Source organism: Meyerozyma guilliermondii, genomic scaffold (assembly GCF_000149425.1).
Source record: "Meyerozyma guilliermondii ATCC 6260 scaffold_5 genomic scaffold, whole genome shotgun sequence".
Lineage (NCBI taxonomy): Eukaryota > Fungi > Ascomycota > Pichiomycetes > Serinales > Debaryomycetaceae > Meyerozyma > Meyerozyma guilliermondii.
In genome coordinates this window covers 568,121-594,995 of record NW_001809796.1, presented here as the reverse complement: position 1 = coordinate 594,995, position 26,875 = coordinate 568,121, and the positions used below count along the sequence as shown (strand labels likewise).

At 43.8% G+C, this 26,875-nt stretch overlaps 20 protein-coding genes and 1 non-coding gene across 21 annotated transcripts; 10 read left to right on the top strand and 11 right to left on the bottom strand. All coding sequences in view use genetic code 12, as the record gives it.

Annotated features, from left to right (window-relative positions):
* Positions 1-42: 42 nt before the first annotated feature.
* On the bottom strand, positions 43-1,473 carry NUC2 (Nuc2p; the record flags this gene model as incomplete). The annotated part of the gene is made up of 1 exon (XM_001483490.1): positions 43-1,473. The coding sequence occupies one exon, from the start codon at positions 1,471-1,473 to the stop codon at positions 43-45; it is 1,431 nt and encodes a 476-aa protein (XP_001483540.1).
* Positions 1,474-3,033: 1,560 nt separating this feature from the next.
* PGUG_04268 (uncharacterized protein) lies at positions 3,034-4,491 on the bottom strand (the record flags this gene model as incomplete). Its single annotated transcript, XM_001483489.1, has 1 exon — positions 3,034-4,491. One exon carries the CDS (start codon positions 4,489-4,491, stop codon positions 3,034-3,036), a length of 1,458 nt encoding a protein of 485 aa, XP_001483539.2.
* Positions 4,492-5,275: 784 nt separating this feature from the next.
* PGUG_04267 (uncharacterized protein) lies at positions 5,276-5,773 on the bottom strand (the record flags this gene model as incomplete). The annotated part of the gene is made up of 1 exon (XM_001483487.1): positions 5,276-5,773. One exon carries the CDS (start codon positions 5,771-5,773, stop codon positions 5,276-5,278), a length of 498 nt encoding a protein of 165 aa, XP_001483537.1.
* On the top strand, positions 5,349-6,248 carry UGP1 (UTP glucose-1-phosphate uridylyltransferase; the record flags this gene model as incomplete). The annotated part of the gene is made up of 1 exon (XM_001483488.1): positions 5,349-6,248. The coding sequence occupies one exon, from the start codon at positions 5,349-5,351 to the stop codon at positions 6,246-6,248; it is 900 nt and encodes a 299-aa protein (XP_001483538.2).
* On the bottom strand, positions 6,003-6,527 carry PGUG_04265 (uncharacterized protein; the record flags this gene model as incomplete). The annotated part of the gene is made up of 1 exon (XM_001483486.1): positions 6,003-6,527. The coding sequence occupies one exon, from the start codon at positions 6,525-6,527 to the stop codon at positions 6,003-6,005; it is 525 nt and encodes a 174-aa protein (XP_001483536.2).
* A 459-nt stretch (positions 6,528-6,986) lies between these two features.
* Positions 6,987-7,082, top strand: PGUG_06017. The gene has a single exon. It is a non-coding gene; the product is annotated as a tRNA-Arg (tRNA).
* Positions 7,083-7,281: 199 nt separating this feature from the next.
* PGUG_04264 (3-hydroxyanthranilate 3,4-dioxygenase) lies at positions 7,282-7,791 on the top strand (the record flags this gene model as incomplete). The annotated part of the gene is made up of 1 exon (XM_001483485.1): positions 7,282-7,791. The coding sequence occupies one exon, from the start codon at positions 7,282-7,284 to the stop codon at positions 7,789-7,791; it is 510 nt and encodes a 169-aa protein (XP_001483535.2).
* Positions 7,792-8,031: 240 nt separating this feature from the next.
* On the bottom strand, positions 8,032-8,778 carry PGUG_04263 (uncharacterized protein; the record flags this gene model as incomplete). Its single annotated transcript, XM_001483483.1, has 1 exon — positions 8,032-8,778. One exon carries the CDS (start codon positions 8,776-8,778, stop codon positions 8,032-8,034), a length of 747 nt encoding a protein of 248 aa, XP_001483533.2.
* Positions 8,745-9,707, top strand: PGUG_04262 (uncharacterized protein; the record flags this gene model as incomplete). The annotated part of the gene is made up of 1 exon (XM_001483484.1): positions 8,745-9,707. The coding sequence occupies one exon, from the start codon at positions 8,745-8,747 to the stop codon at positions 9,705-9,707; it is 963 nt and encodes a 320-aa protein (XP_001483534.2).
* Positions 9,708-10,356: 649 nt separating this feature from the next.
* Positions 10,357-11,229, bottom strand: PGUG_04261 (uncharacterized protein; the record flags this gene model as incomplete). The annotated part of the gene is made up of 1 exon (XM_001483482.1): positions 10,357-11,229. One exon carries the CDS (start codon positions 11,227-11,229, stop codon positions 10,357-10,359), a length of 873 nt encoding a protein of 290 aa, XP_001483532.2.
* A 261-nt stretch (positions 11,230-11,490) lies between these two features.
* PGUG_04260 (uncharacterized protein) lies at positions 11,491-13,911 on the top strand (the record flags this gene model as incomplete). Its single annotated transcript, XM_001483481.1, has 1 exon — positions 11,491-13,911. The coding sequence occupies one exon, from the start codon at positions 11,491-11,493 to the stop codon at positions 13,909-13,911; it is 2,421 nt and encodes an 806-aa protein (XP_001483531.2).
* A 312-nt stretch (positions 13,912-14,223) lies between these two features.
* Positions 14,224-15,192, top strand: SAP7 (Sap7p; the record flags this gene model as incomplete). The annotated part of the gene is made up of 1 exon (XM_001483480.1): positions 14,224-15,192. One exon carries the CDS (start codon positions 14,224-14,226, stop codon positions 15,190-15,192), a length of 969 nt encoding a protein of 322 aa, XP_001483530.2.
* Positions 15,193-15,584: 392 nt separating this feature from the next.
* On the bottom strand, positions 15,585-15,878 carry MRPL37 (mitochondrial 54S ribosomal protein mL54; the record flags this gene model as incomplete). Its single annotated transcript, XM_001483478.1, has 1 exon — positions 15,585-15,878. The coding sequence occupies one exon, from the start codon at positions 15,876-15,878 to the stop codon at positions 15,585-15,587; it is 294 nt and encodes a 97-aa protein (XP_001483528.1).
* PGUG_04257 (uncharacterized protein) lies at positions 15,592-16,131 on the top strand (the record flags this gene model as incomplete). The annotated part of the gene is made up of 1 exon (XM_001483479.1): positions 15,592-16,131. One exon carries the CDS (start codon positions 15,592-15,594, stop codon positions 16,129-16,131), a length of 540 nt encoding a protein of 179 aa, XP_001483529.2.
* PGUG_04255 (uncharacterized protein) lies at positions 15,989-16,720 on the top strand (the record flags this gene model as incomplete). The annotated part of the gene is made up of 1 exon (XM_001483477.1): positions 15,989-16,720. One exon carries the CDS (start codon positions 15,989-15,991, stop codon positions 16,718-16,720), a length of 732 nt encoding a protein of 243 aa, XP_001483527.1.
* Positions 16,193-16,645, bottom strand: PGUG_04256 (uncharacterized protein; the record flags this gene model as incomplete). Its single annotated transcript, XM_001483475.1, has 1 exon — positions 16,193-16,645. One exon carries the CDS (start codon positions 16,643-16,645, stop codon positions 16,193-16,195), a length of 453 nt encoding a protein of 150 aa, XP_001483525.2.
* On the top strand, positions 16,584-17,180 carry PGUG_04254 (uncharacterized protein; the record flags this gene model as incomplete). The annotated part of the gene is made up of 1 exon (XM_001483476.1): positions 16,584-17,180. One exon carries the CDS (start codon positions 16,584-16,586, stop codon positions 17,178-17,180), a length of 597 nt encoding a protein of 198 aa, XP_001483526.1.
* A 413-nt stretch (positions 17,181-17,593) lies between these two features.
* On the top strand, positions 17,594-19,750 carry MNN15 (putative alpha-1,3-mannosyltransferase; the record flags this gene model as incomplete). The annotated part of the gene is made up of 1 exon (XM_001483474.1): positions 17,594-19,750. The coding sequence occupies one exon, from the start codon at positions 17,594-17,596 to the stop codon at positions 19,748-19,750; it is 2,157 nt and encodes a 718-aa protein (XP_001483524.2).
* A 57-nt stretch (positions 19,751-19,807) lies between these two features.
* On the bottom strand, positions 19,808-20,734 carry PGUG_04252 (uncharacterized protein; the record flags this gene model as incomplete). Its single annotated transcript, XM_001483473.1, has 1 exon — positions 19,808-20,734. One exon carries the CDS (start codon positions 20,732-20,734, stop codon positions 19,808-19,810), a length of 927 nt encoding a protein of 308 aa, XP_001483523.2.
* A 152-nt stretch (positions 20,735-20,886) lies between these two features.
* Positions 20,887-24,618, bottom strand: RPM2 (ribonuclease P; the record flags this gene model as incomplete). The annotated part of the gene is made up of 1 exon (XM_001483472.1): positions 20,887-24,618. One exon carries the CDS (start codon positions 24,616-24,618, stop codon positions 20,887-20,889), a length of 3,732 nt encoding a protein of 1,243 aa, XP_001483522.2.
* Positions 24,619-24,851: 233 nt separating this feature from the next.
* Positions 24,852-26,687, bottom strand: PGUG_04250 (SCF ubiquitin ligase complex subunit; the record flags this gene model as incomplete). The annotated part of the gene is made up of 1 exon (XM_001483471.1): positions 24,852-26,687. One exon carries the CDS (start codon positions 26,685-26,687, stop codon positions 24,852-24,854), a length of 1,836 nt encoding a protein of 611 aa, XP_001483521.2.
* Positions 26,688-26,875: the final 188 nt, after the last annotated feature.

The following is a 26,875-nucleotide window of genomic DNA, read 5'->3' as shown; positions in this document are numbered from 1 at the left end:
CATCTACAATTACCTTAGTCACATAGATTACAGTAACGCATGCTAACGATCAACCTCTCCAAACACGAGATCCATAGTACCAATGATGGCAACGGCATCGGCCAACAAATTTCCACGAGAAATGTGATCAAATGCTCCAAGATGGGCAAATCCAGGAGCTCTAATCTTACATCTATAAGGTCTCTCACTTCCGTCCGACACAACATAAACTGCCATTTCACCCTTGGGTGCTTCGATGGCAGTGTAAGTCTCACCAGGAGGAACAGCGTATCCCTTGGTAAACAACAAGAAATGGTGAATCAATGCCTCCATATCTTCCTTCATTACTTGACGAGCTGGTGGAGAAATCTTGAAATCTTCAACCTTGACTGGCCCCTCGGGCATATCATTGATACATTGTTCGATGATCCGCAACGATTGTCTGAACTCGGCCATTCTAATAAGGTATCTGTCATAACAGTCACCATTTTGTCCTACAGGAATGTCAAAATCCACCAATTCGTATGCGTCATAAGGTTGGGCTTTTCTAATATCGTAGGCGATACCAGATCCACGCAACATCACTCCCGATAACGAGTAGTTGAGAGCATCTTCAGCACTGACCACACCAACATCTTTGGTACGTGCCTGCCAAATTCTGTTATCGGTGACCAATTCTTCAACTTCATCGATTCTGTCACCAAATTGAGTAGCCCACATATAGATATCGTCCAACAAGCCGGCGGGCAAGTCCTGCGCCACTCCTCCAGGACGCACATAGGCACTGTGCAAACGGGCACCCGAAACCCGTTCATAAAATTCCATCAATTTTTCTCTCTCTTCGAAACCCCACAAAAACGGCGTCAAACCACCGACATCCATAATATGTGAAAGCACCGACATACAGTGGTTCAACACCCTGGTGATCTCACCGAACAAAGTACGGATATACTTGGCTCTCAATGGTACCTCTACATTCAACAATTTTTCCACTGCCAATGCGAAAACCAACTCGTTGGTCATCATAGAAACATAATCCAACCGATCGAAATAAGGCAATGCTTGCATATACGTCTTGGATTCGATCAATTTCTCAGTTCCTCGATGCAAAAGTCCCACATGAGGATCAGAACGTACAATTTCTTCACCGTGTAATTCCAAAATCAATCTCAACACACCGTGAGCGGCAGGATGTTGTGGACCAAAATTGATGGTAAAGTGACGAATCTTGGTGTTTTGCTTGTCTACGTGCTTAGGATCATCGTCGCGGCCCCAAGTCATATCAACCTCGTCCATTACTTCGGTAAAAGTGGTTTTTCCAAAAGTTCCTGGCTCGTCCGAGTACCTTTGAACATCTTTTCCGAGGGCATTTACAAACGGTTTGCGCTCCTGTTCTCCGGTAGCAGCTGCCAACACACGGCTCGTGGCCAAGTTACGGCATGGAATACGGGGTGTGCGCCCCAATATGCTGGTGAAGCTTCTGGCCCTCAACATGAAGTAACAAAGAAAATCGCGAGTTTTATTGGATGAGAAAACCGCCTGCAGGCGGACGGCATATAGCCCGGTGCTATCAACGAAGAGACGAGTGAAAAGGAAAGTAATAAAAAAGCTCCTGGGTATTTGAAGAAGAAGAGAGTTATGTTAAGCAGAAGCGAGGTATGTTAGAGGTGCTTTGACTTGGTTTTTAACTAAAAAAATTTGGCTGCAAATGATGAATCTGAGATGAGAGATCTAAGTTTCAAAGAAAGTTACATGAAAAAAAGAGTAGAGTTATGGAGGAAGGGATAGCCGTAGACTGCTGTATGAGAGCCAGCTAATCAATTCGTTTGTGAAAACTTTGGGTACACAAAATGTGAGGAATTGGAGAGATACAAATAGCAATATCTTCTTCAATTCACCAAATTTCCAACCCAGAAAAAAAGGGTTAATCCACAGATATTTGAAGAGTTCATAATGGGCCAATTAAGCTCTTTTTGACTGAATTTGAGCCAAAATAAAGACTTTGTTTTTCCCATATTCCCTACTTATTTGTCAATTTTTCGTCACTTTGGCTTCGTGAGACATATTCTACTATAAAAAGACACACACATCAATTTCACATACAATTGAGCCACCAAAACTTATGCAAGGCTCTCAATTCTCTGAGAACTTACCATCCGTATCTGGTGAAACGTACGGCACACAAAGAAACAGAAATCACACTTCCTGCACACACAAAAGTCCTGCACCGTCTCCCCTGCACATACATCCTCCATCGCCAGCATTTCCCTCGCGCGCTCTTTTCTTCTTCATGTACACGCCAAAGAGAAAACGGGAAGACGTGGTAATCGTACCAAAAAAAGGTCAAAAACGCTAGCGAACGTGAAAAACAGGCTTATTCAACATCAGAGGAATGGCCTGTATACTCACATCCCGAAGGTGGTATAGTTAAAATTACTCCGTGGGGTTCTTTGCGACAATTTCAAGACCAAAATGGTAACACCGTGACGAAATTTGAAGATAAAGGGTTCCAAGACTACGCTTTTGCATGTGGCAATGGCCAAAACAACGTTTACGAACTTCCCACCACTCCTCAGTCGATGTACAGGTCGTCTCCTGCACCCACATCGATGTCAAATGGTGATAAAATCGACTTTAGCCCGCTGGACGAGGCTGAATCTTATGTGAGAGAAGGATATGGCAGCGACGAGTGGCAGAGTTATGGCCAGGAGCAAGAAAATTACTTTGGCATGCAAAATGACAATGATGCAATGGAATAAAATGTACAATAGTGTATTATAGTTGAGGCAAATACAACTTGTGGAGACTGCCTTTTTAGTATTATGCCAATTGAATTATATGGACAAGACAAATCTTCATGTAAACTCATAGATTGAATTCATATAAGTTGATATCAGTCAGCATCATCACTATAGGATCATATCATATTCATTAAAGGTTTTCATATCTTGATTTATGTTCTATCTTTGTTCAACATCATAATCAACCAGTATAGTTTCAACTCGATCATTTTCAGAGAGTTGAATCCTCATAGTCAACACATTCATATCATACTCAAGTTGTCACACTAACTAGTCCGCTTTGATGCACAACGAACAGTCGACATGGCCCATTTGATGGTGAGGTTTTGTCATATTGAGACACACCGTCTATCAATTCTCCAATAGATATGTAAACATTTTGAGGGTCTTTTTCATAATGCTTCAATTGCAGTTTGCTCATATACTGTTTGAAATTAGAAAGCGTTAACCCTATCGACTGCCACTTGTCAAACGAGTTTAGATCTGGTATACAGTTTGAAATATACTGCTTTTCTAATGTGGTGTAGTATCTGTCGTAGCTGACAAGTTTATAGGAATGCATAGTTTTCGAGTAGTGACATTTGGTATCACTGCTACTACTTTCTGTCGTAGCGACAGACTCTCGGCGCTCAGAGAAAACAGAGTCTGGGGTTGTGCACACGCTTCCATTCTCAGAACACGAACATGGACGAGTATTCAGTGGCTTGATGGTTTCTCCGGTCAGAAAAGGATCATTGAAACAAATTTCGCCGGCGGGAAAGTTTTCTTCGTCTTGCAGTGGTTCCTGTCGGTAAGATGCAGCGGCGGCCGTAGCCACAAGAAGGGCATTATTGAGTCTGGTTTGACGAGATGGTATGCTTTTGACCTTGGTAGCTATTCTAGATTCGAGAGGCGAAGCCAAATCACCTCCAATCAAGATGTTTCGGTACCAATGCACCATGCCGTAAAACGACCAGAATTGGAGCAATATTTGTTTCAATTCGACTCGAAGTCGAAGCACATTTTTGTATTTGACCAAGGTGGAGGTGCTTTGAGGTAACGAATCAATCAGCGTTTCTTTATACATGGCAGAAATCACTTGATTCAACGAAGGAGCCTCTCCAACATCGCAGTTGGCAAGAGTGTACCGGTGAATCAACTCTCCTGCGTACTTTGATTTGAAGTTGTTGGTGATTTCGGTATTGGTCGTTGGTTCGAATAAAAAGCCATTATCCTGAAGCTGTGAGTAAAACTTAGGGAGCATTTTCGCCGAGGCGCCTTGCTTTGCCTTCTGAAACTTCAACTTGACTCTGTCGGACCGGGTCTGCTTAAAAGCCTCGGGAGAAAATGAGGCACCATAGGGGTCATCACCGAAAAGATCAACGTCACTGGTGTCAAGCCAAGGCTTCTTGTCGCGTTTAAGTCTATCATTGTTGATGTTAGCAGCCAAATCATGAAGCAGATTGGCCTCGTAGTATAACGTTTCTATGAGAATAAGCAATTTTTTATCAATGTTCAAATTGTAAAATTTGATTTCTGTCGAATTAATTTCCAAGAAAACCGGGCTCCAACCTCGGTTCCGCGAGTTATAGTGATAAGGAGTTGAAAACTCGGTTTTCATAAGACATAAACCCCCGAAATGAAGAGTTTGTTTGTATTCCGGAAGCGACTCTGACGAGGGCTGGTAGCTGGGCACCAGTTCGCATGCAAGATCATAGGGTGGAGCCGACATAATGGGTAGTAATTAGGAGGGAATCGATCTTTTGGAGTCCAAATCGCTTAAAAAAACATAAGAAACACGTAAAATAAATAACTCAAATGATGGCAAGCCGGGTCACATCTTGGCTCTTTTCGGACCGGCCACCGGCCCTGCAGGACTGTGGGGAAACAAGCGAGAAAATATCGGAGTGGTGTGTGGGTGTGCGAGCCGCTCAAGGGAGAAGCCGAAGTCGGTGGGAGGGCGAGGGGAACCAGTGGGGTAAGCGTGGGGAACCCAATTTTTGGGAGCTTAAATTTAGGGTTTTGAAAGGTTACTTCCGGTTTACCACCGGATAACTACCGGCCTCGTGGTCACCGGAAGTGTCGTTTAATTGCATTTCTGCATGACTGCCGCACGCCAATAATATCTGCGCGCTTACTTGCACAGTTTGCTATTGGCTGCAATCCATAGCAATGTCTGCAGTCCCTACTCCGCTCCGAGGCGGCAGCCCAACACCCGTGCTGCACACCAGTGCACCAGCTTGGGGGGTGTGGGCGACTATAGAATGTTCGCAAGCAAGATTGCGCCAGATACACAATGTCTGCACAAGCAAAGAAACACGTCAAGTCTCAGTCGACCTATGTAAGTTTGGAATTGGGGTAATGTGGATGGCGCGGAAACGATAAAGTGATCAAAATGACAATTTTCTCGAACTTTGATTGTCAAAATCGAGTTTTTTTCATTTTCGATTCGTCTATTTGTGTCTCAAAATCTCCATCATTCGCCACTTTAACCGCCTCAAAGCAGCCCCGTATACTCAATTGGCCAATCTCTTCGAGCTACTAACACAGGCGTTTGACAACACCGCCACAAACGTTTCTGCGTCGCAGATGCGGAATGCCTTGAATGCATTGGTCGATACCGTCAAGGATCCAGAAGCCCAAGCCAAGTTTGAAAACGAGATGGATTCATTTTTCGCCTTGTTTAGACGGTATTTGACCGATAAGGCGTCGGGAACCACTCTTGATTGGGACAAAATCAAGTCGCCAAGTGAGAGTGAGGTTGTGCTGTATGACTCTCTCAAATCGGAAACTGCCGACAATTTGAGCAAATTGGCAGTGCTCAAGTTGAACGGAGGATTGGGTACGTCTATGGGCTGTGTGGGTCCCAAATCGGTCATTGAAGTAAGAGATGGCAACACATTTTTGGATTTGTCGGTGAGACAAATCGAGCATCTTAATCGTAAATACGATTCTGATGTTCCTCTCTTGTTGATGAACTCGTTTAACACCGATGCCGACACCGCCAAGATCATCAAGAAGTACCAGGGCCACAGAATCAGAGTGAGAACCTTCAACCAATCGAGATTTCCTCGTATTTTTAAGGACTCGTTGTTGCCGGTTCCCGAGTCGTTTGACGACGAATTGGACGGTTGGTACCCCCCAGGTCACGGAGACTTGTACGAGGCATTGATCTCATCAGGTGAATTGGACTCGCTTTTGGCCCAGGGAAGAGAAATTTTGTTTGTGTCCAATGGTGATAATTTAGGAGCCACTGTCGACACCAAGATTTTGGACCACATGATCGAAACCGGAGCAGAGTATCTCATGGAATTGACCGACAAAACCAGAGCCGATGTTAAGGGAGGAACTTTGATCAATTATGATGGCCAAGTTCGGTTGTTGGAAATTGCTCAGGTACCCAAGGAGCACGTTGAAGATTTCAAGTCGATCAAAATAATTCAAGTACTTCAACACCAACAACTTGTGGATCAACTTGAAGGCCGTTAAAAAGTTGGTGGAGTCAAATAGCATCCAGGCCGAAATCATCCCCAACCAAAAATCCATTTCCAAGGGTAATTCCGAATTCAATGTTTTGCAATTGGAAACCGCCGTTGGTGCCGCCATCAGACACTTTGAAGGAGCACACGGAGTGGTCGTTCCTCGTGCCAGATTCTTGCCTGTGAAAACCTGTTCTGATTTATTACTTGTCAAGTCAGATTTGTTCCATTTGGAGCACGGTGCCTTGAAATTGGACCCAGCAAGATATGGTTTTGCTAACCCACTCATCAAGTTGGGTTCACACTTTAAAAAGGTTTCCGGATTCCTGTCCCGGATAGCTCATATACCCAAGATTGTCGAGCTTGATCACTTGACAATTACCGGAAATGTCACCTTGGGAAGAAATGTCACCTTAAAGGGAACAGTCATCATAGTTTGTAACGATGGTGACAAGATTGATATTCCTAATGGTTCGGTGTTGGAGAATGTAGTGGTTACCGGCAACTTGACCATATTGGAGCATTAGGTTAATATATGTGAGGAAAGAATAGCGTAGGAAAGAGGAAGAATAAGAAGAATAAGAAGAATAATAAAGGAGTAGAAAAAAGTAGAAAAAAAAAATTAAAAACTATAAGGATATTGAAGTGGAATGAATAATTTCGTTTCAATAGTTTCAATAGTTTCAATTTCGCATAAATTCACTCAACTCGCTCATTTCGTTTCCCTCATCTTCTCTCCCAAGCTTCGTTCCTCATGGCCCAATGGTCAAGGCGTCTGGCTACGATTACGTAACCACTTCCGGTTGGAACCAGAAGATTCCAGGTTCGACTCCTGGTGGGGAAGCTTATTTTTTACGCTAACTGGTTGGTTAAACTTGATGGTTCACTTCAATTGGATTATTTCAAGTCGATCATTTATTCCTGGATAGCTCATAGCTCACTCCGGTAGCAACGCAATTGTCATATCTTCCAAACCGGAAACATCGTATCACGTGACTATTTTGTCATCACCAGATTTCAAATGACAGACCTCTACAATTTCAATGCTTGCAGAACCAATAAATCTCCAGTCTTGGATCTCCGAAAACAAGGATTTGCTCCAGCCTCCCGTAAACAACTACTGTCTTCACCGGGGAGGTGCTACAGTGATGATTGTGGGCGGTCCCAACGAAAGAACCGATTATCATGTCAACCAAACCCCGGAATATTTTCACCAAATCAAAGGAGATATGACTTTAAAAGTTGTGGATGACGGCAAATTCCGTGACATTACCATTCGGGAAGGAGATTCGTTTTTGTTGCCCGGAAATGTGCCTCATAATCCGGTAAGATACGCTGATACAATTGGTCTTGTAGTAGAACAAGATCGTCCTAAAGGTGTCAATGATAAGATCCGGTGGTACTGTCTGAACTGTAGAGAGATTGTTCATCAGGTGGAGTTTTACTGTTATGATTTGGGTACCCAAGTGAAAGATGCGATTTTGGCATTTGATGGAGACGATGAGGCACGAACATGCAAGTGTGGAACTTATAACTACTCGCGGCCAAATTAGGATTCCGGATCAATGTATATAGGAGAGACGAGACGAGATGAGAGACGACACGAGAGACAAGGTACGAGAGACGAGACAAGACGGACAACATTTCTATTCATATTATCTTTACTGAAAATTGATATTACCTCATATAAATATATACTGAATATGAAACATCCAAAGGTAAGATAAAATATAAGACAATATGATTGTTCGTAGACTAAGAATACGAGTGTATGGCTCAAATCCTCCACCTCTCTATTTCTCTCTAAACATCTCCTCGCCCTTGTCGAAAACCCAATCGACCACCATTTCCACCGGCTCGTCAAATACATATGGCAAAAGCGGAACTATACCCAACCCCACGCCCACGGGTCCATACGTACGCAATTGTTTGATTTTAGTGTTCTTAAACATAAGCGACGAGTACCGCACAGCAGAATGGATCGTGAAAGCGGGAAGTCCCATCGATGCAATGGACTGGAAAATGCCTCGTTTGAGTCCCACCAACCGCCAGTCGGTGTCTACAAGCTTATCGCTGGCACCATCTCGGTAGATCTGGGCTGCCACAGGATTTGCTGGAGGGTATGGAAAATTCCATGGTTTCAAGTCAGCGGTGTACCGACCTTCTGCTTTCATCTTTGCCTTCCATGACAGATACAGCACATCCCCAATGATATAAAGCCACGACACTCCATAACCAAGCTTCACAAGGTATGGGTGGGCAACAGGACGAAAAGACTCACCAATATCAGAAGTATAGGCAACATACCGATGAGAGGCAAGAAGAATTGTCCGAAACCTATTAGCGTATGCTGCGTATCTAAGGCTTGAGTCTTGAGTTGGGTCGTCCAGGATTCCGGCGGCACCGCCAGCTTTCGTTTCTAAAGCTTGTTCGACCTGGTTTACTTGCTCGGAGATGTTGGGCATGATGAGGAAGGCAAATGATTGGAGATAGCAGCTATAGATAGATGCAGTACGCGAGCCAGAGCGCGATAGCAACATGCAGTACAGACAGTGCGATAATACATGCACACCAAATACTGAAAGTGCGATCTTGGTGCCTCCTCATCATGAAGTTCAGTATAGTGGTGCGTTTCAGCAACTCCGACAGCCGCCAGGCCCCGATTCGAGATCTTGTGGTGCCCCTTCTGATCAATCCAGAAACTGAAAATGTGAATCGACTTGTAACGGTATCTTGGTTACGCAACACCATTCGAGACCAAGTTCCAACCATTGCTAATCGAAGATTGAGACTCATTGTAGATGGACGCGTGCTCAACGAAGCCACAGATTTCCGGCGCGATGTGTTTTTGCCACGGATCAGACGAGAAACTTCTCCTAACATCGAAAACGACGACCCTTTACCCATATTTGTTCATTGTGTTGTTGGCGATATTCTCACCAGAGAACAATTAGCGCAAGAAAACGAGTTGGATAGACCGCAGGAACGGTCTACAGCGCCAGAGGTGATCGGGTTTGACCGGTTGCTTCAACAGGGTTTCAGTGCTGACGATATAGCCGATTTACGGCGCCAGTTTCTGATGATTTATGACGGCGACGATCCCCACCAAAGTGGACCCATCAGTGATTTGGAGGAAGAGGAACAGCGTAGCAGAAGGGCACGAATGCTAGAAGAGCGGTGGATAGAATCTACCGTTCCTCAAGTGGGACTGGGTTTGGGCGAACGACCTCCGGCCTCCACCGACACCACTGATGCTCGAGAAGACGATGTGCCCGCTCCAGATTTGGACGACCGTGGCGGCCACGAAGATGTGGTTCTCGGTCTTCTTTTGGGCATGTTTCTTGGCGCTCTCAGTGTGGTGTTGCTTGTGGTGGATGATAGTGTGTTGAATAGTCGCCAGAAAATGGCAGTGGCAGGCGGGTTGTTTTTCAACTTTTCGCTCTCGGTAGCGAGGGGACAGTGGATATGAGAAAAGAGAGAAAAGAGAAGAAAAAAGAAGAAATTGAGCATTTGAAGAAAGGGTTGTCTCAATTTATGATTGGAAATCGTCGTTCGGAACTGGAGTCTCCACTTAAACTGAATGAAATTGGTCCACTTTAGGAACTGGAACCAGCCAGTTTGATGTTCCAAATTAGAGAACAAAGCCTGAAATGCTAAAAATGCTGAACAATTGAAGATCACTAGAACCTCAAACAGCTACAGACAAGAAACTGAAGTACCATGAGCACCAGTGCTTTATCCGTTGCTGTCGACATTCCTAACAGGTTTTACTTTCAACAGTGAACCCTGAGATCCTTGTCTGGTTACTTCTAATTCTATTTCAGTACTCTACAAATGTTTGACCTTCCAGCCCGCACTAGATTGTGGATTCAATCTAATGACAGGGCATTAAGATGGCCGTTCTCCTGATGGATATCGTTCTCGCCAAGAACTTGACGCTCGCCAACTCGTTGGGATATCTGAAAATGACAAGCAACACGGTAATAGTTCTGGCTGCCGCACAAAGAAATAGTTGATATTTTTGACTTTTAAAATGGGCGATGAGGTTACCCGGCACCAAAGACACCGGTACACCGGTACATTATAAGATATGAAGCAATAAGCCCTATATATAAATACTACACCTTTTGCATCTTTTGTGCCCGGATATTTCGGTAGAGAAAGTCTCCTGAAAAGTACACAAGAAGTGCTGCCACGAAAATGAGCAAAAAGATCCACACTGCCGCGAGGTTATTAGCCTTGGCAGCAGTAGGACATGCATGGTGCGACCGAACCTCAAACATGTAGTTGCAGTCGTCGAAAGAACCCACGTAGGAAATGCTGGCCTTGGCAAGCATATCTCGGTCGCAAGTGAATGTAATCATGGTGGAACGACGTGCCGGTAACCCGGTGCTACGATCCACCAAGTTTTCGCAATATGATCCATTGTAATATTTTAGCGTAAGTTTTCGTCCTCTTACTACGGGTGTAGTGGAGAACTCGCCGAGCGACACGTACTTTCCCGACTTTGTATCCATGTAGTAACCGCCTACCAATGTCGAATTGACACCATCTTGCATTTCTCGCGGCCCATTATGAGACTTCTTGAATGGAGTGGAACATATTCCCAACGTGAAATTACGGCCATAATCATAGCCCTTGGTGGTCCATGGCAACGCCCGGCCCTCATTGCCCAATGAAGAAAGCCCCCTCAAATCTATAAACCCATGAGAGTGGGGGTTGATGATAGTACATGGATCCAGTGCCTCGTCCTGCGCGACAGCTTCGGAAATTTCTTGATCCTTTCCAAGCTTTTTGGCCTTTTCTAGCATGTACTGTTGATGGTTATTATCTGAGAACCCGGTAAGATGCGGAAAATGGGTTAAAGCATCAAGAAAATGATGTTGCAGTTGGAGATTGGATTTATCTGCTATGGAATCGAGGTAATATATGACTACTATGATGGCCACCATCACAGCCACGGCAACTAGCCGTAACTGAACACGTAACATCGGCTTTGTCGTTAATGGTGGTATGTAGATGTAAAGAAGAGTGTTGATTTTTGGCGCGAGACATCTAATGGAACTGGTGTCTGGGTGTGAAAGATAGCAAAATAGAGTAGAATCAAAATGCCATTGAGAAAAGAAAAAGCACTGAAACCTGGGTATGTCAGAGATGTAAGGCTCCTTAGTACTTTTCTCAATTTTCACCGATTTTCCTCGGCCACTCTTTAATTTGGTGCAGCTTCCTCATCGAGCGCTTCGCTCCTGCAGATGGCGCAAAGTGCTCCCCGAGTTGTCTCTTCATTTTATATCTTGCCCCCTTTTAATTGCACCATGGACTGGGGAACTACGGCCGTGGACACCTCATATGGGTTTGGCGTGCCCGGAATAGCGTCTCAGCATTTTTCGGAGGTTACAAACCACAAAAAGCAGCTTCAATTGTCGCTCGAAAATCACGTTGATGACAACGGAAATCACCATGAAAAATTACTATTGGCGGCTTGTGATGGAGACATAGTTACCTTGGAAAGCGTTCTTCGCGCCAGTCCTCACCTTGTGAACGAACCGTATCCGCTGGAAGATGGAGTCACACCACTAATTTATGCCGTTTGCTACGATCAACATACCATCGCCGAAGCACTCTTATTCGACCATCGGGCCGATCCCGATATATGTGATACACTTTCGGGGCTGGGGTTCACCCCGTTTATGTGGGCAGTCCACTTGGATCTTGTGGAAATGGCCCGCTTATTGTTGAATTATCAGGCGGATCCGTACGTTGATCCTCGCGGAGATGGCACCACAGCAGTGACACTTTTGAACCCAGAAAGGGAACAAATGTATGCTTTTTTCAGGTCACACAATATCACTACTGTGTTGTCGCAGAAGGAGGTAGAACAGGATGTAATTGGATCGCTGTTTAACCAGAGTGGTTATGATGATTTGGACGACAAGTTGCGTCTTCAAATGACTGGAATGACTCTCCAGGACCATCAACAAAGCCTCGACGACAACTATGCTTCCGACCGTGACTCGGTCAACTCGGAATCGGACCCTCATCTTATCAATGTCAAGGATTTTGAGTACGATCGGTTGGTGCCATCGGAGTTCATCAAGTTTACCGACTCCGATATTCCTCTGCTACTCGATTACATTTTCTCACTTCACACGAAGAATGCTACGCAACACAATACCCGGATTCCCGCCGCCGTGGTATTCCAACTCATCAGATACTCACACTTGAAGGTGCATTCCAATGAACTAACCACATTTTTTTTCGACTGTTTTTTGACAAGATTAAGACTGGTTACCCACACCACACTGGGAGTTTTGGGCGACGACAACGGCAGTGCTGGACGTGGGGATATTGTGCTCGTAAGTTACTGGCTACTGGTTGTTCATTTTCTTCATTTTTACCTCAGCAAGAACTCGCTCTATAAAGATTACCCACAGTTTCTCCAGGAGCTCGTGAACGTGACACAACTGCTCATTGCTACTCTTTCGTTCTCCATCAACGCTCGTCTTGAAACACTAGTGGATGATTGCATGCTTAGGTTCACCAGCTTGGTGGACGTTTCAAACGTGACTTATGCCAAGGACTGGAACTTGTTCAAAAAGAAAAAAACACACCCTAACAACTACGACGATGTGCTCGATATGCTTTACCCACCTTCTCAGTCCGAATTGATGAAACCGCTGCCCATTCGATACATCCAGGTTTTGGGCGCTCTTGACTATGTGCTCAACTTGCACGATATTCATTCACTCGTGCGGATGCAAACCATGTCGCAAGTGTTTTACACCCTAAATGCCACTATTTTCAACCGAATCATCACCCAATCGAAACTTTGCTCCAGAGCGAAAGCCATCCAAATTCGACTCAATGTCCTGGCTGTGGAAGACTGGTTGCGGTCTCATAACTTCAAAGTTCCCAGCACCATGAATCCTGGGTTGAACGTAGAAGTTTCCAACTTGTTGAGCTGGGACAAAGATGGTAATGGGAACGATCCTCATACTCTTAACTTTTACTACGATTCTCTCTTTGCTGTGTGTCGTCGTCAATTACTCCCCACAGTTGAACTTCTCCAGTGGCTCCAATGCATGTCGTCGCTCGATGATGAAGACAGTCTAATCACCACAATCAACCAGTTTGATGCACTCAACTACTACCAGCTTGTCAAAGTTGTAAAAATCTACAAGTATGAAGTTGACGAGACAAAATTTCCCAAAGAATTGAATAACATTCTCAAAGCTTTGCAGAATGAACAGGGAGAAAACCAGATTTCTCGCAGCCATTTGCACTACATGACACAGTCCAACTTTCTTCTGAAAGAGCTCTACGTTTCACTCAATCCCAACTATGTCTTTGCGGTTGCGTTGCCCAATTTGGAAGAGCTCATATCGACTTATGGGCCCGGATTAGGCGGTATCAAGACGATGAGAGCGAGAAAGTACCAGCCATCGCTTCCTATGGAGGTTGCCGACGATATAGACGACATTTTGACGAAGAACAAGTCAACGATGAACGATACCTACGACTACGAAGAGGAGGAAAATGACGAAAGTGACTCAAATGAAACCAAAACCCATCAAGAGTTCAAGGGCGACGAGCTCTTCAAAAGTGTACAGTTACCATCTTCGTTACTCCACAAAAACTGGGGAGATGACGACCTCGAGGCCAATCCGTGGTAGTGATTGTCTTGAGCCGCATGATCCTATTGTGTACTACAATAAAAATTGCTGGCTTATTTTTGAGAGTTGATCTCGAAGCTGTCGCTGGCTAGTGCTTGTTCCATTAGAGTGCTGGTCTTGGCCATTATGGTTACGATATTGTTCCATCGCGACTTCCGTTATGATCCCGCACAAATACCCTAAAAACAATGGAATGCTGTGCGACATTGGATACCGTGCCTGGTACAGGGCTCTCGAGCTGGCCGAGGGGCATAGGGTGTGAACTATAAACAGTGAGTTTTTCTCAATTTCACTACACTTTCCTTTTCAAAAATGCTCTTTAGTCGCTCATTTACATTGGCATTTGCTGCCTCGGCATTTGCCAGTCTTCCAGGATTTGGGTCTTCCGATGGGTTCGTCAAGATGGAGTTCGACATCCTCAAAGATCTTGGACTCTCCACTTCACTCAATGATTTCATTACAAGCTTGTTGCCGGAAAATCTTTCAGCCAGAGACAATAGCGGCAGCGCACCATTGATAAACGAACGTACATTTTACGTTTCCAAACTTAGCATTGGAAACCCAGCTTCCGAGGTGGAGGTTCTCCTCGATACAGGCTCTTCTGATCTTTGGGTGATGTCTTCTAGAAACCCACAATGTAAGGATAATGGCGGAAGTATCGACTGCGAGCAGTATGGTACTTACAACGAAACGGCTTCTACCACGTTCAAGAACAACCACACCAACTTCTATATCCAATACCTTGACAAAACCTACGCCAATGGTACGTGGGGTACCGATCAAATTGCCTTGACGGACTCGTTGAAGCTTAAAGATGCCAGTTTTGCAGTTGCTGAAGATTCCGACTCGAACGTGGGAGTGTTTGGAATTGGCTTTATCGAACTTGAAAGTGGACTGGAAAAGTATATCAATGTTCCTGCCTTGATGAAGCAACAAGGACTCATCAATAAAGTTGCCTATTCGTTGTACTTGGGCAGCATGGAATCAAACAAAGGAAACATCTTGTTCGGAGGTGTTGACCATGCAAAATATAGTGGAGACCTTAAGGAAATTGATATTTCTCTGCAAGATGGTAAGTACCCATATTTGCAGATTCCATTGACTCAAATTTCTGTTCAAAAGGAATCTTCTTCCAGCAAGGCATTCGATGCAAAAGATTCAAAATTTTCCCAGTCTTTTTCAACAAGAGATCTGGAGATAACCAGTCCATCAACACCAACAGTGCACCAGCTTTACTTGACTCTGGTACTACTTTATCCCTTCTTCCTGACGATATCATGAAGCTGGTAGTAGAGGCAATTGACCATGAAGCCGCTTACAACACAGCAGCAGGTGGATACATTGTCAATTGTACCTTGGCACTGCCGCTGAACTCGGTGACTTTTACTTTTGACGGTGAAAAAGATATCGTTGTTCCTATGACCGACTTGATCATCTCCCTGGGAAATTCCGGCACTGGTGGCCAACAGTGTATGCTTGGACTTGTGCCAGGAAGCATGCTTATTTTGGGTGACAATTTCTTGCGTTCAGCTTACTCTGTGTTCAATCTCGACGACAAGACTATTTCTATTGCCCAGGTCAAGTATAGTGACGACCAAGACATCCAGGTTATTAGCTAGAATACCTCAAATACTACATTAGATTGAAAGTTCTTCTCTTTTTTCCTATGTACATTAATTGATGGTTGACATGAAATTGTTGTTTTTTATCTTGGCGGTGTTACTCTTGTTGATTTGCTTTCTCCTCCACTTCATGAAATCTTCCTGCTTCAACGTCTCATTCATCTTTTCCTTATTCAAGCAGTCCCATAACCAATCAGGGTATTCGCTATCTTCAAGAGCTACTGGTTCATCACCACTTTTTTTCACTTTTAAATTCAAAACCGTTCCAGCTTTACACGAGGATTGCATAGCCAAGGCAGACGAGTGCAATCTCGCTACATGGGTCCGGACAGCTAACCTCAACATGCTGAATAGTCCAAAAATTGAATGTGAGAAATTTCAATGTCGCATACTGCATGCTACTTCATGTCGGGATTTGAAAAAATTTGAATCTCAGCGTAAACCCTATATAAAATATGCCACCAAAAAAGAAGGGAGTTATCGAAAAGCCCATTTTGTTGGGAAGACCAGGAAACAACTTGAAGTCTGGAATTGTTGGATTGGCAAATGTGGGAAAGTCTACATTCTTCCAGGCCATCACCAGATGTCCATTGGGTAATCCTGCAAACTACCCATTTGCTACTATCGAGCCAGAAGAAGCCCGTGTGATTGTTCCATCTTCACGTTTCGAGAAGTTGTGTGACATGTACAAGCCCAAAAGTGAGGTCCGTGCCTACATGACCGTATATGATATTGCTGGATTGACTAAAGGTGCTCACTCTGGTGAAGGATTGGGTAACAATTTCTTGGCCAATATTAGAGCTGTCGATGCTATTTTCCAAATGGTGAGAAGTTTCGACGATGCAGACATCATTCATATCAATGACGAAGTCAACCCATTCAATGACTTGGAAATTGTCCACGATGAATTGAGATTGAAAGACATTGAATTTGCCAAGAAGCATTTGGAAGGTATTGACAAGATCACCAAGAGAGGTGGACAATCGTTGGAGGTCAAGCAGAAGAAGGAGGAGGCCGAGTTGGTCAAGAGAATCATTGAGCTTTTGGAAAATGGTGGCAGAGTTGCCAATGAAAAGTGGACTTCCAAGGGAAGTCGAAGTCATCAACACCATGTTCTTGTTGACAGCCAAGCCAGTGATCTACTTGATCAACTTGAGCGAGAAGGACTATGTCAGAAAGAAGAATAAGCATTTGTTAAAGATTAAAGAATGGGTCGATGCTCACTCTCCAGGCGATGCCATTATTCCCGTTTCGGTTTCGATGGAGGAGAAATTGGCAGGTATGGAGTCCGACGCCGAGCGTGATGCTTATTGCAAGGAATTGGGTGCTCAATCTGCATTACCAAAGATTATTACCACCATGAGACAAAAACTTGACTTGATCTCATTCTTCACTTGTGGTCCCGATGAAGTGAGAGAATGGACCATCAGAAGATTCTATACTGCTCCTCAGGCTGCCGGTACGATCCACGGTGACTTGGAGAGAACATTTATTTTGGCACAGGTGATGAAGTATGACGATTTGATCGAATATGGAGATGAAGCCAGTGTCAAAGCCGCCGGTAAGCTTATGTCTAAGGGTAAAGATTATATTGTTGAGGACGGAGACATCATCTACGTCAAGGCTGCGGAGGGCAAGGCGCGGTAAATGAGATAAAATGGAGAGAAATCGAGCTAATAAATCGAGATAAATGTAGTGAAATGTAGGTGAAAGTTGCAAATCGCGAAAGTTGCAAATTACGCATTTGAGAGAAAAATGAAAATGAAATTCGATGAGAAATAAGTGAGACCAAGGTCCTTTAACTGAAACAAACACAAAATGCAATACAAAAAGCAATACAAAACTTGATATATAAGTGCAATACAAATCGATACACTCTTCTTCATCTACATTTATTTTCGCCTCGATTATTCTTCCTTCGCCTCGCCCGGCAAAGCCACCCACGTGCCGGCGAGCACACGACAGTAAGCTTCGGAGGCTTATAGCTAAAACAGTGCTGTGCCTCCCTGGCCGTCAATTGCTAATGTTTTGAACAACTTTAACAAGTTTATTTGCAAATTATGAGATATTCAATCCGAAGAGGGTTCTTGGTCGCACTAGTGGCTTTGGCCATGGTTTGTATGATGGTGATGTATTTACGATACGATTACGCTATGGGCGCTGTACGAGGTATTCCCCAGCATACTAGGTTTGAAGAGAGTGACAGTTTGCTCAGTAAACATGTTCATGTGTCCAACTACAAGTATGGCGACTACGACCGATTGGCTGCGAAATTTAACATGGAACAGTTCAAGCAGCTTCCGCAAGAGGAAAGATGTGTCAAATTTTTCCGTGATTTGCTAGAGAACGACCCGGATTGGGAACTCCGGCCGTTTGATAAAAACGTCGATTTGTTTGAAAGACGTATATTGGACAAGCAGCGATATTTTCGGGAACTGATCCGAGACCTTCGCGATGATAACGACGACAGAAAGAAGCTAGATGTGCCGGGTTCGACATACGAAAATGCCACAGTCGAACGGAATTTCCAGCAAGCAATTAAGAAGACGATGGAAACTGAACAGAAAATGGCAGATTTCATTGCAACCACGAGAATATACCAAAAGTGTTTTGTGGAAGAATGGGTACCACCATCGACAGAAACAGAATTATACGACAAAATGACAAACAAGGTTCTTCCTTTTCTAACCAACACGCTTCCCGAGTTTACTTTTAACAACTCCACCATCACCAATGGGTTTCCTTTGGCAGATAATTTTGACGTTTACCATGAGTATAAAGGCTCAAACTTGGTGGAGTTTATCAAGACAAAAAGTAACGGAAAGGGCATAGTTTTGAGTGCATCGTCCAAACACGGCAGAGACATAGTCAAATTGATCCGTCTTCTTCGTGCGCTAGACAATACCTTGCCTATTCAAATTATTCATCGAGACGACTTCAGCAAACGGAACCGAGAATTCGTTGAATTTGCAGCCACAGCCGATAAAAAGGAACTCCTTGAACCGCCCGGAACTTACAGCTGGAAGAAAGTGTGGCCCGAAATAGACTTGTTGGCCAATGGTACAGCCTACGGAATCAATTATACTCCGCAAAACGTCACCTTTGTGAATATCAAACCAGCTATCAAGTCAGAATTCCGCACCAAGTTCCCCGGGTTTGCAAACAAGCTCCTTGCACTCTTTTTCACCTCTTTCAAAGAGGTTGTTTTGCTAGACGCAGACGCTATTCCGTTGGTTCGTCCAAATCACTTCTTCCTTTCGCAGGAGTACAGAGAGACAGGTACCTATTTTTTCAAAGATAGAACATTGAGAGACACCAACGAGTACATCGAAACCAATTTTTTTGCGAAATTGTTTCCTTCTGCTAATGAAAAGACTTTGGAGGATATCTTTGGCATCCTGCTGGCCACATATGTCAGTCTTGGAAACACCTACATGGCCGGCTACAGACACTACCAAGAAGCAGGTGTAGTCGCAATCGACAAAGTTGCCCATCTTTCGGGAGTAATGATGATGTTTCCTTTATCGCTCTGGAAAGAACCCGTTGGCAGTGCCGTGTGGGGAGAAAAGGAAATGTACTGGCTTGGGCTTTCGATGGCCGGAGACGAAAACTACAGATTCAATTACTATCCCGCGGCAAGCGTGGGCCAGCTCACAACCGCTAAACAATATAGCTACTATCCAGATGCTGAGAGCAACGAGGTATGTTCTACACATCCAGGACATATCGACAAATATGGAAACGTCTTGTGGATGAATTCTGGTTTTTCATTTTGCAAAAAAAATAGCCAGCTGCGAGACAAGCAGCATTTTCCGCTATCGGAAATGAATCAGATGGAAGTTTTGGGGCCCCTCTACGCCGAGCCACTAGTTGTTACCCATGCCATCATACCGCCAACCGAGCCTGAATTACGAGGCATCCACAATTCCTACGACAAGTCCAGACAGATGAAAAAAATGGACGGATGGAAATTGCAAAAAGAGATTGACGAAGTTGATCGACTGAAACAACCCTTTTTCAAGGACAGAAATCCGCTGAAGGGTTGGATGAAAAACCCAATTTGTAGTGGCTACTACTACTGTGCATACGATAAGATTACCACTTTCGACAAGACGACGGATAACGGCGTGTTGGTGAAGATAGACAACACTTTGGTCGAGTATTACAGATATTTGGGCAAGGCATGGCTATCCGGCTCGTCACGATTACGAAACTAAATGTTCATAGCATATTCATTATAGATAAAGATTTTATGAAGTTCTCATGGTTATTTTTCACTCTTTAGGAACCACTACAAAGTGTGTTCCCATGATTCTCTTGAGTGAATCTCCACTGCGATCCAGTTCTGTTACCTTATCACGCATGATAGACCCAAGATTGTACTGTATCGTTTGCTTGTCACTGTCAGGAAGAGCAGTGATATAGGACCGTGTTTCCCAGTATTTGAACACTTCATCTTCGGGTATCAAAGATTCGTAGAGCAAGAATCCCTCATTTTCAATGGGCGGAAACACTTTGGAATTTTGTAAGACTTCTCTCCATTTTCCATGACGATACTGGGGAACATTGACATCGTAGCCATAGATATAAGTAGAAACTTCATGGCACCAAGGACGCTGATCATAGATTTTTTTGGAAACTTCAAACGGTGTTTCCCGCTCAATGGGTCCGTCTAACAATTCTTGAACGGTTTCAGTCGCCAAATCTTCAAACAAAAACTTGACGCTCGGCAAAGGTGTGTTCAAAATTTGCAGCTTTGAGTAGGTATCGTAGTTCCAAATGCAACCAAACTTGCCCCCGTTCTTTAAAACCCGCTTAATTTCCTCAAGCGATGCCTCGTCACTAAACCAGTGAAATCCTTGCGCCACTACCACGGCATCCACACTATCATCCTTAAGAGGAATGTCATACGAAGAACCCAAATGAGTTTCAATGTCTGGAAAGTTCTGGTGAAATGTTTGCAACATTCCTTCAGATGGTTCCACAACAACTAAGTTGGTGTATCCCTTATCGACTAAGCTTTTGGTGAATTTTCCGGTACCGGCGGCCAACTCCAAAATCCGCTTCTTCTTGTCATTTCCTAGATTCAAATCTTGTAAGAATTGATCGACGATAGAGGACCTAAACGAGGGTCTGAACTGGTCATAGGAGCCATGGTTCGAATTGAACGACGTAACGGCAGTTTTGTGGGCGGAAGTCATGGATCTGGTTATAATTAATAGAATCAATATGCGGCTCGCACCCGAATTTTGACATTGACGTGGGGTGCAGATAAGAACGAGTGGGGTGATGTATGCTGTCGTGTATCATAATAAATATCGTTATATAAATATATGGTATTGTCATTGGGTGTTCATGCTAGCGTACTCCTGATGCTCTGTTCGAAATCTCTTGGAGCAACTTGCATTTGTTCAGTGTACGTTCCTAACGTGAATGAGTTAAGCGAGTCGTTCAAAAAGGCAGTGCTGCTGCTTAGAAGCTCCACCAAAGATTTTTTGAAAGAGTCGCTAATGGAAAATTCTAGGCGCTGAAAACGCAAGAGGCCGGTGATTTGGTTATTGTTGATCATTCTGTTCATGATCAAGTTGATAAGATCGTTCGATCTCGTGATAGTGAGAAATTGGATGATGCTGCTCAAGTGGGTTTCAGACAACGAGCGCACGTTCAAAGAACGAAGACATTGCAAAAAGGCTTCGAATCTCTTCACCAAGTGCTTTTGGGATGTGTTGGTGTCATGGTTAATTGTACCAGCTCTCACAAACGAAGACAAGGCCAAGTTCACAAACGCAGATTTAGAGTTCAAGATCACCTTGATGTTATCCATAGCCAATTGCAAGCTCTCTTTGTTATTGCGCTGGCTGATGATTGCATAGACAATTGACTTCAAGTCATTTTTCTGGACACTGACAGAACCAATGTCGTTCGTCAATGAGTTGTAAAACGTCAAGAAAGAGCTCGAATCATCCTTGAATAATGCTGAATCAGTCTTACCAACGCTGAGATAATAGTTCTGAACCTGATCTCTTATTTCGGGATTGTTCAGGTAATTTAATTCACTCAACTTTGCAATCATACTTTCAATCGAAGAAACATTTTTGTTGAAAATCTGATATTTCAAAATTGCTGAGAAAATCAGTGTGGAATTCTCATCCGACAAACTCAAACTCTCCATCAATGATGGGGTACTCAACACCGCGCTTTCAATAAGCTCGAAATTGTTCGTTTTGGATAGCATGCTGAAATACTTGCCGACCCATTCGCCGCTTGAGTTCATGCGATAAAGAAGGGGAAAGACTTGGCCAAACAAGCCACGAGCGTATAAATTTGGGCTCTCTTCAAGTGCCGAAGTCAACAGTGATAACACATCTGTTTGTATGAGTGGACTGTCTTTCGCCAACAGGGGTGCCGAAATCTCCTTTGAGACCGCAATATTGACTGCGTCACTGTGAATTTCGATCAACCTCTTCACAAGTATTGCCTTTGACTCAACAGATAATTGCAGCGATAAGAGCCTTTGAATAAAGGATTGAGCACTTATTGGATTCTTGCGCTCCAAAACATCACTGACAAACGACAGATTAATCATGATGTTCCAAGTGCGGTAGTTGAAGCCATAACCCTCTTTAAACAAATTTAAAAAGCGAGACACACCCACTTTGTAATTAACGTTTAGGATAAACGACAAGTCTATGTCGTATTTCACATGGTCCAAAAGGGTGGATGAGAAGTCTTCCGAAGCAAGCTGAACAGAAATATCCAAAGAGCTACACGCATTAGCCAAAACGCCAGTCATACGGAAGTCAGGTATCGACTTGCAAGACTCAAAAAGCGAGACAACACGCGATGCCAAATGATCTTTGAAAGAGATCAACTCAGGATGAAGCTCAACGTAGTGATTCTCAGTATCTGTGAATTGATTGCTGAGTTGACAAAGTAACCTCAAGGTCTTCAACCTTTCCGTATCTGTCATACTTTGTTGGTCGAGGCAAGCAAATAACATCTTCGACACCTGGAAAAGACCGTAAACATTATCAGTTTGCAAATTGAAGGTCGAGAATGCCGATCTCACCGTGGATGAATTGAGGACGAGGTCCAAAGTGTGCTTCTCAGCATCAGCAATCAAGCAAGGTGCAAACTCAGAGAGAAAAGCATTGATATTTTCGGCAGGGTAGTGCTCAGATTGACCGTCTATAAGGGTCCAGAGAAGATCAAGATAGTACTTCTGTTCCCGGTTGGCCGCGTATCCTGAGTACAAATAACTGCTGCAAATGCGAATGGCATTGATATCCTTTATAAGATGATTCTTGAGAAGAATCTCTTTGATCAATTGGAAGACACGGTCGTGATCCCCCATTTTGATGGTAGTCACTAGAATAGCCTCACGACATGGCTGCAAGTTAGACTCAGTGTGGTAATCCTTCCGGATAGCAAGTCTGAGATAGAGCTTCCATATCCTTTTGTAATCCGAGCGAATGACATTGACGTCTGTGAAAGTTTCAAGACGGCGAAGAAGGGTATTTATGGTTTCATTTAGTACGCTGACTGAAAGCTCTGGAAGGTACGACAACTGGTTGAAAGTATGAATTAAGTTGTGAGCCTTTTCAATTTCGCCAATTCTTAATAAGCCGCGAATGTATGAAGACATGACGAGGGAAATTTGTTGTTTCGAAGGTACTTGTGATTGTGTCATCTTTCCGTGAGATCCCTTTGACGTCTTGTAGTCTAATAAGATTGTATCCAAGAACTTCGTGGCTACTGGCAAGTTACCGCGCTCAGCGCAGGTTTCGATTATTGCGCAGTACACTTCGTATTCGAAAGCTACGAGGCTATCGTCTTCTTGTGCTTGTGCTTTGAACTCATCATAGAGTGTCGTGATCTGACGAAGTACATCTTCAGCCTGGCCAGGAGCGAACTTGGTCAATTTGATCAAATCGACAAAAAGTGAACCTGACTTGTAGCTTGGTACCGATGCCATAACTTCTGTGAAGACCGATTTCGTTACAAGCTCTCCATGATTGATGAGCAGATGCACGAGCCCAGGAAGTACGTCGTCAAGATTAAGAGACTCCTTGTCAGCAATTGATCTGAACAAGTCAATTCCAAGTTTTGAGTATTCCATACAGCGAGTCAAGGACGTTTGACGAGCGTAATGGCACTGATCTTTGGCCAACTCCCATGTCTTATTTGCACCCTGAAACAATTCACGCAATATGATATTAAAGGTTTCCTCGTTAGGTTTGAGCGAGTCGCTCTTTGTGTGCACAGAAGCTTGCAAAATATCCTGATAAACTGTTAACAAAGTAGTCAATTTGGACTCGATGTCCTCATTAGTCACTTCACTGTTCAACGCTCTGTCGGCAATTGCCTTGAGAACCATATTGTATTCGGCGATGGAAGGGAGTGTAATTTCATTTCTCTTGAGCGATTGGTAGAGAGGGTAGATGACGTTCAAGTCTTGTGGAGATTGATGGTTAGCGAAAACAGTGACGATCTGATTGACCAAATTAGTAGCGAGAGATGCAGAGATCGCCTCATCCGCCTCTGGTTCAGATTTTTGAGGTTCTTCCGGTGACTTTTCCTGGAATTGTTCTGGGGCTTCGGCCTCGTTTTCTATGGGGAAAGCTTTCGTAGAAAGATGACGAACTTGAACCGAGGTCGCAATTGGACCCAATGATGCCAAGTATTGCTTGGAGATAGCCTTCAAGTAGTCGATATTTATGTCGATGTCCTTTTTCGTTTGCAGAATAAAGAACCGCGATGACTGGTCAATGTCGTATGCGGTATCGTAGAGCTCTTTCATGATATTAGAAGTGAGTGGTACGTTGAGCACCTCGTTACGGGATCGTCTTCGGTCAACATCCCGATTAAAGATGGAATAGTAAAGGCCATAATGGCCGGCATCGATGCCCAAAAAATGAGTTCCGGACGAAGCAGCGGAAGCATGGGGAAATTTTCCTCTCCAACTGGTGTTGAAGAAAGTATGAAAATTTGTTAAATTGTTGGTTTTCAAGAACGGATACGCACTCTGGAAGAAAGAGATCTTCTCAGTGTGGTGGAACTGCTTCACAAAACTTGAAAACACCATTATAACATAATTGGTTGTGAATGATTTGCCGCTGGAGAAATCGGTGAGACAAAATAATTGTTCACATTCGGAACGAGCCGGAACCGGTCACGTGTCCGGCCTTAGCGCGGGAGTTAAGCCGGGGTTTCGCACTGGCATTTCGCAGCCATTAATTTCAGCAAGAGTTAGCTACATCATTCTTCGACATACATTGCCTTTTTTTTACTCTTTTTTATTTCTCGTCATATTGTTCGTTACAACTCGTAGAGTGACTTTTCTAATGCAATTCTCAACTGCTCATCTTCATCAATGCCGGAACTCGAACCCTCGGTGGGCGATGCAGTTGTATTGTTAGATTCGGCCGGTGACAGAATGCTTTCACTAATTGCCAATGCCACTGAAAGTTCCTCTTCAGGTTCGTATTCCGCTCCATTATATCGTTCTACAAGCTGCTCCCGTTGCTGCTTGATACTCTGCTGGCGATCGTAATCTTCCATGCCGTCTCGAATCGACTGTTTGACATACTGCTTATTTGAAGGTCCAACGTTCAATTTTTTTTTATCTTTGGTGCCAAATTTTGTTTGGTTGTCGCCAAAACTGAAATACTGAACTGCGTCCATGATCACAATAGCTCCCAGGGTATCGGTTTGGTCGGGATTCAATATGATATCTGAAACTCCAGTAATGCTGTGGTAGATATGTGAAAGCTTCTTGGGGAATTTGACGGAACAGTATCTTAAAAACTGACCAGTAATGGCGTTGTAGAGGTTGGTGGAGCCATTGAGTCCTCCCACCGCAAGAATGCTGGAATTGAGTGAGATAGAAGTGGCTTCAGCTTCAGGAATAAAATGATCGGGCCAAATTCTGGTAAACGCAGGACTTATAAGACACTGGGGAATGATAGTAGAGCCAATATCCCGCACATTCCACACTATCACAGTGCCATTGGACAAAATATTGGCGTATAATAGCCCATCAGAACCTGCCAACAGCTTATCTCGTTTGGTGAGGTTTCGTTTCGAAACCGTTTGCATCTTTGCATTTACAATCGTCAAGTCTGGTTCAAATTCCACAGAAGAATTGGTGTTTCGCTCGTAGTTGTATAACCAGATCCTGTTCTTGTAACATAGTATAATATTGCTGTCAGCAAAATCAACATCCATGAACAAACGATGTTTGTCTTGCTCCACGAACGTGAGTTCCAAATCGATTGAAGAGACCTTAAACGTTTTCAAATCTATGATGTAAAACTTTGAAAGAGATAATGCCACGGCAACGTTTTGGAAATTACTTTTGATCTCAACCAAAGGGTCGTTCAACTCAAGTGTCTTCTTCAAGGTTCCGTTAATATTCCAAAATTTCACAGCTCCCAGCATTGTTCCCGCTATACAATCCACATCTCGCCTATGCTTATCCAAGTAGAAACTCAAAGCAGTACAGGTGATGGGATCGAGGTCTTCAGCAGTATCATCTATAAGCGTAATCAATGAAGTGCGTGAAGTTGTGGAAGATGTAGACGTTTTCAAGTTTTTCAAATATAGTCCCCCAGTCTCCTTACCGAGAAACAAGTAATCCCAGCTCACAGAGTAGGCGGAAATGCGGGAAAATGCCTGGTTTCCTGGAATATACGTGACATTTTTGCCATCTCGAAGATTGCAAATCTGTATATCTCCTTGAGAAAAGGTAAGCAAACGGTTCTGATTGAAGTCAGCTATGCTGTGATTGATCATGGCAAACTCATTGTTGTTGAGAACTTGGTAACTGGTATGTCTGGCTATACCTTTACGCCATCTTTTATACACCTCAAGCCTGGTGAAATATTCAGTCATCCAAACCGACGATCCAGATACAGAAGGAAACACTTTGCTCGAACCAAATCTCCGCGAAAACGATCCTGCCCACGTATGCTTGTCCCGAATCGCCTCATACCACTTTTTGCACACCACTCTTCCATTACAAAGATCGAGTGGATTCAACCGCGAGAAGATATTGATAAGTACTTCAAAGGGAAGGTCATTTATATGTATTCTCGGGCGCCCACCAGACTTCTGGGCTCCATTCCGTGAGTTTCCAAGACTATCAGCTTCCATAGCTACGTATTGGTTGCTAGGTACCAATATATATGATGACTCTTAGAAAGACGAATAAACCCGAACCTCGTAAATTCCGATTACATAAGCACACATTCCCATGTGGGGATGCAATTAGAACTCGTAAATGAAGCATGGGTCAATTTGTGATTTAGGCACTGCTCTTACAAAGGCTGCTGTTCAATTTC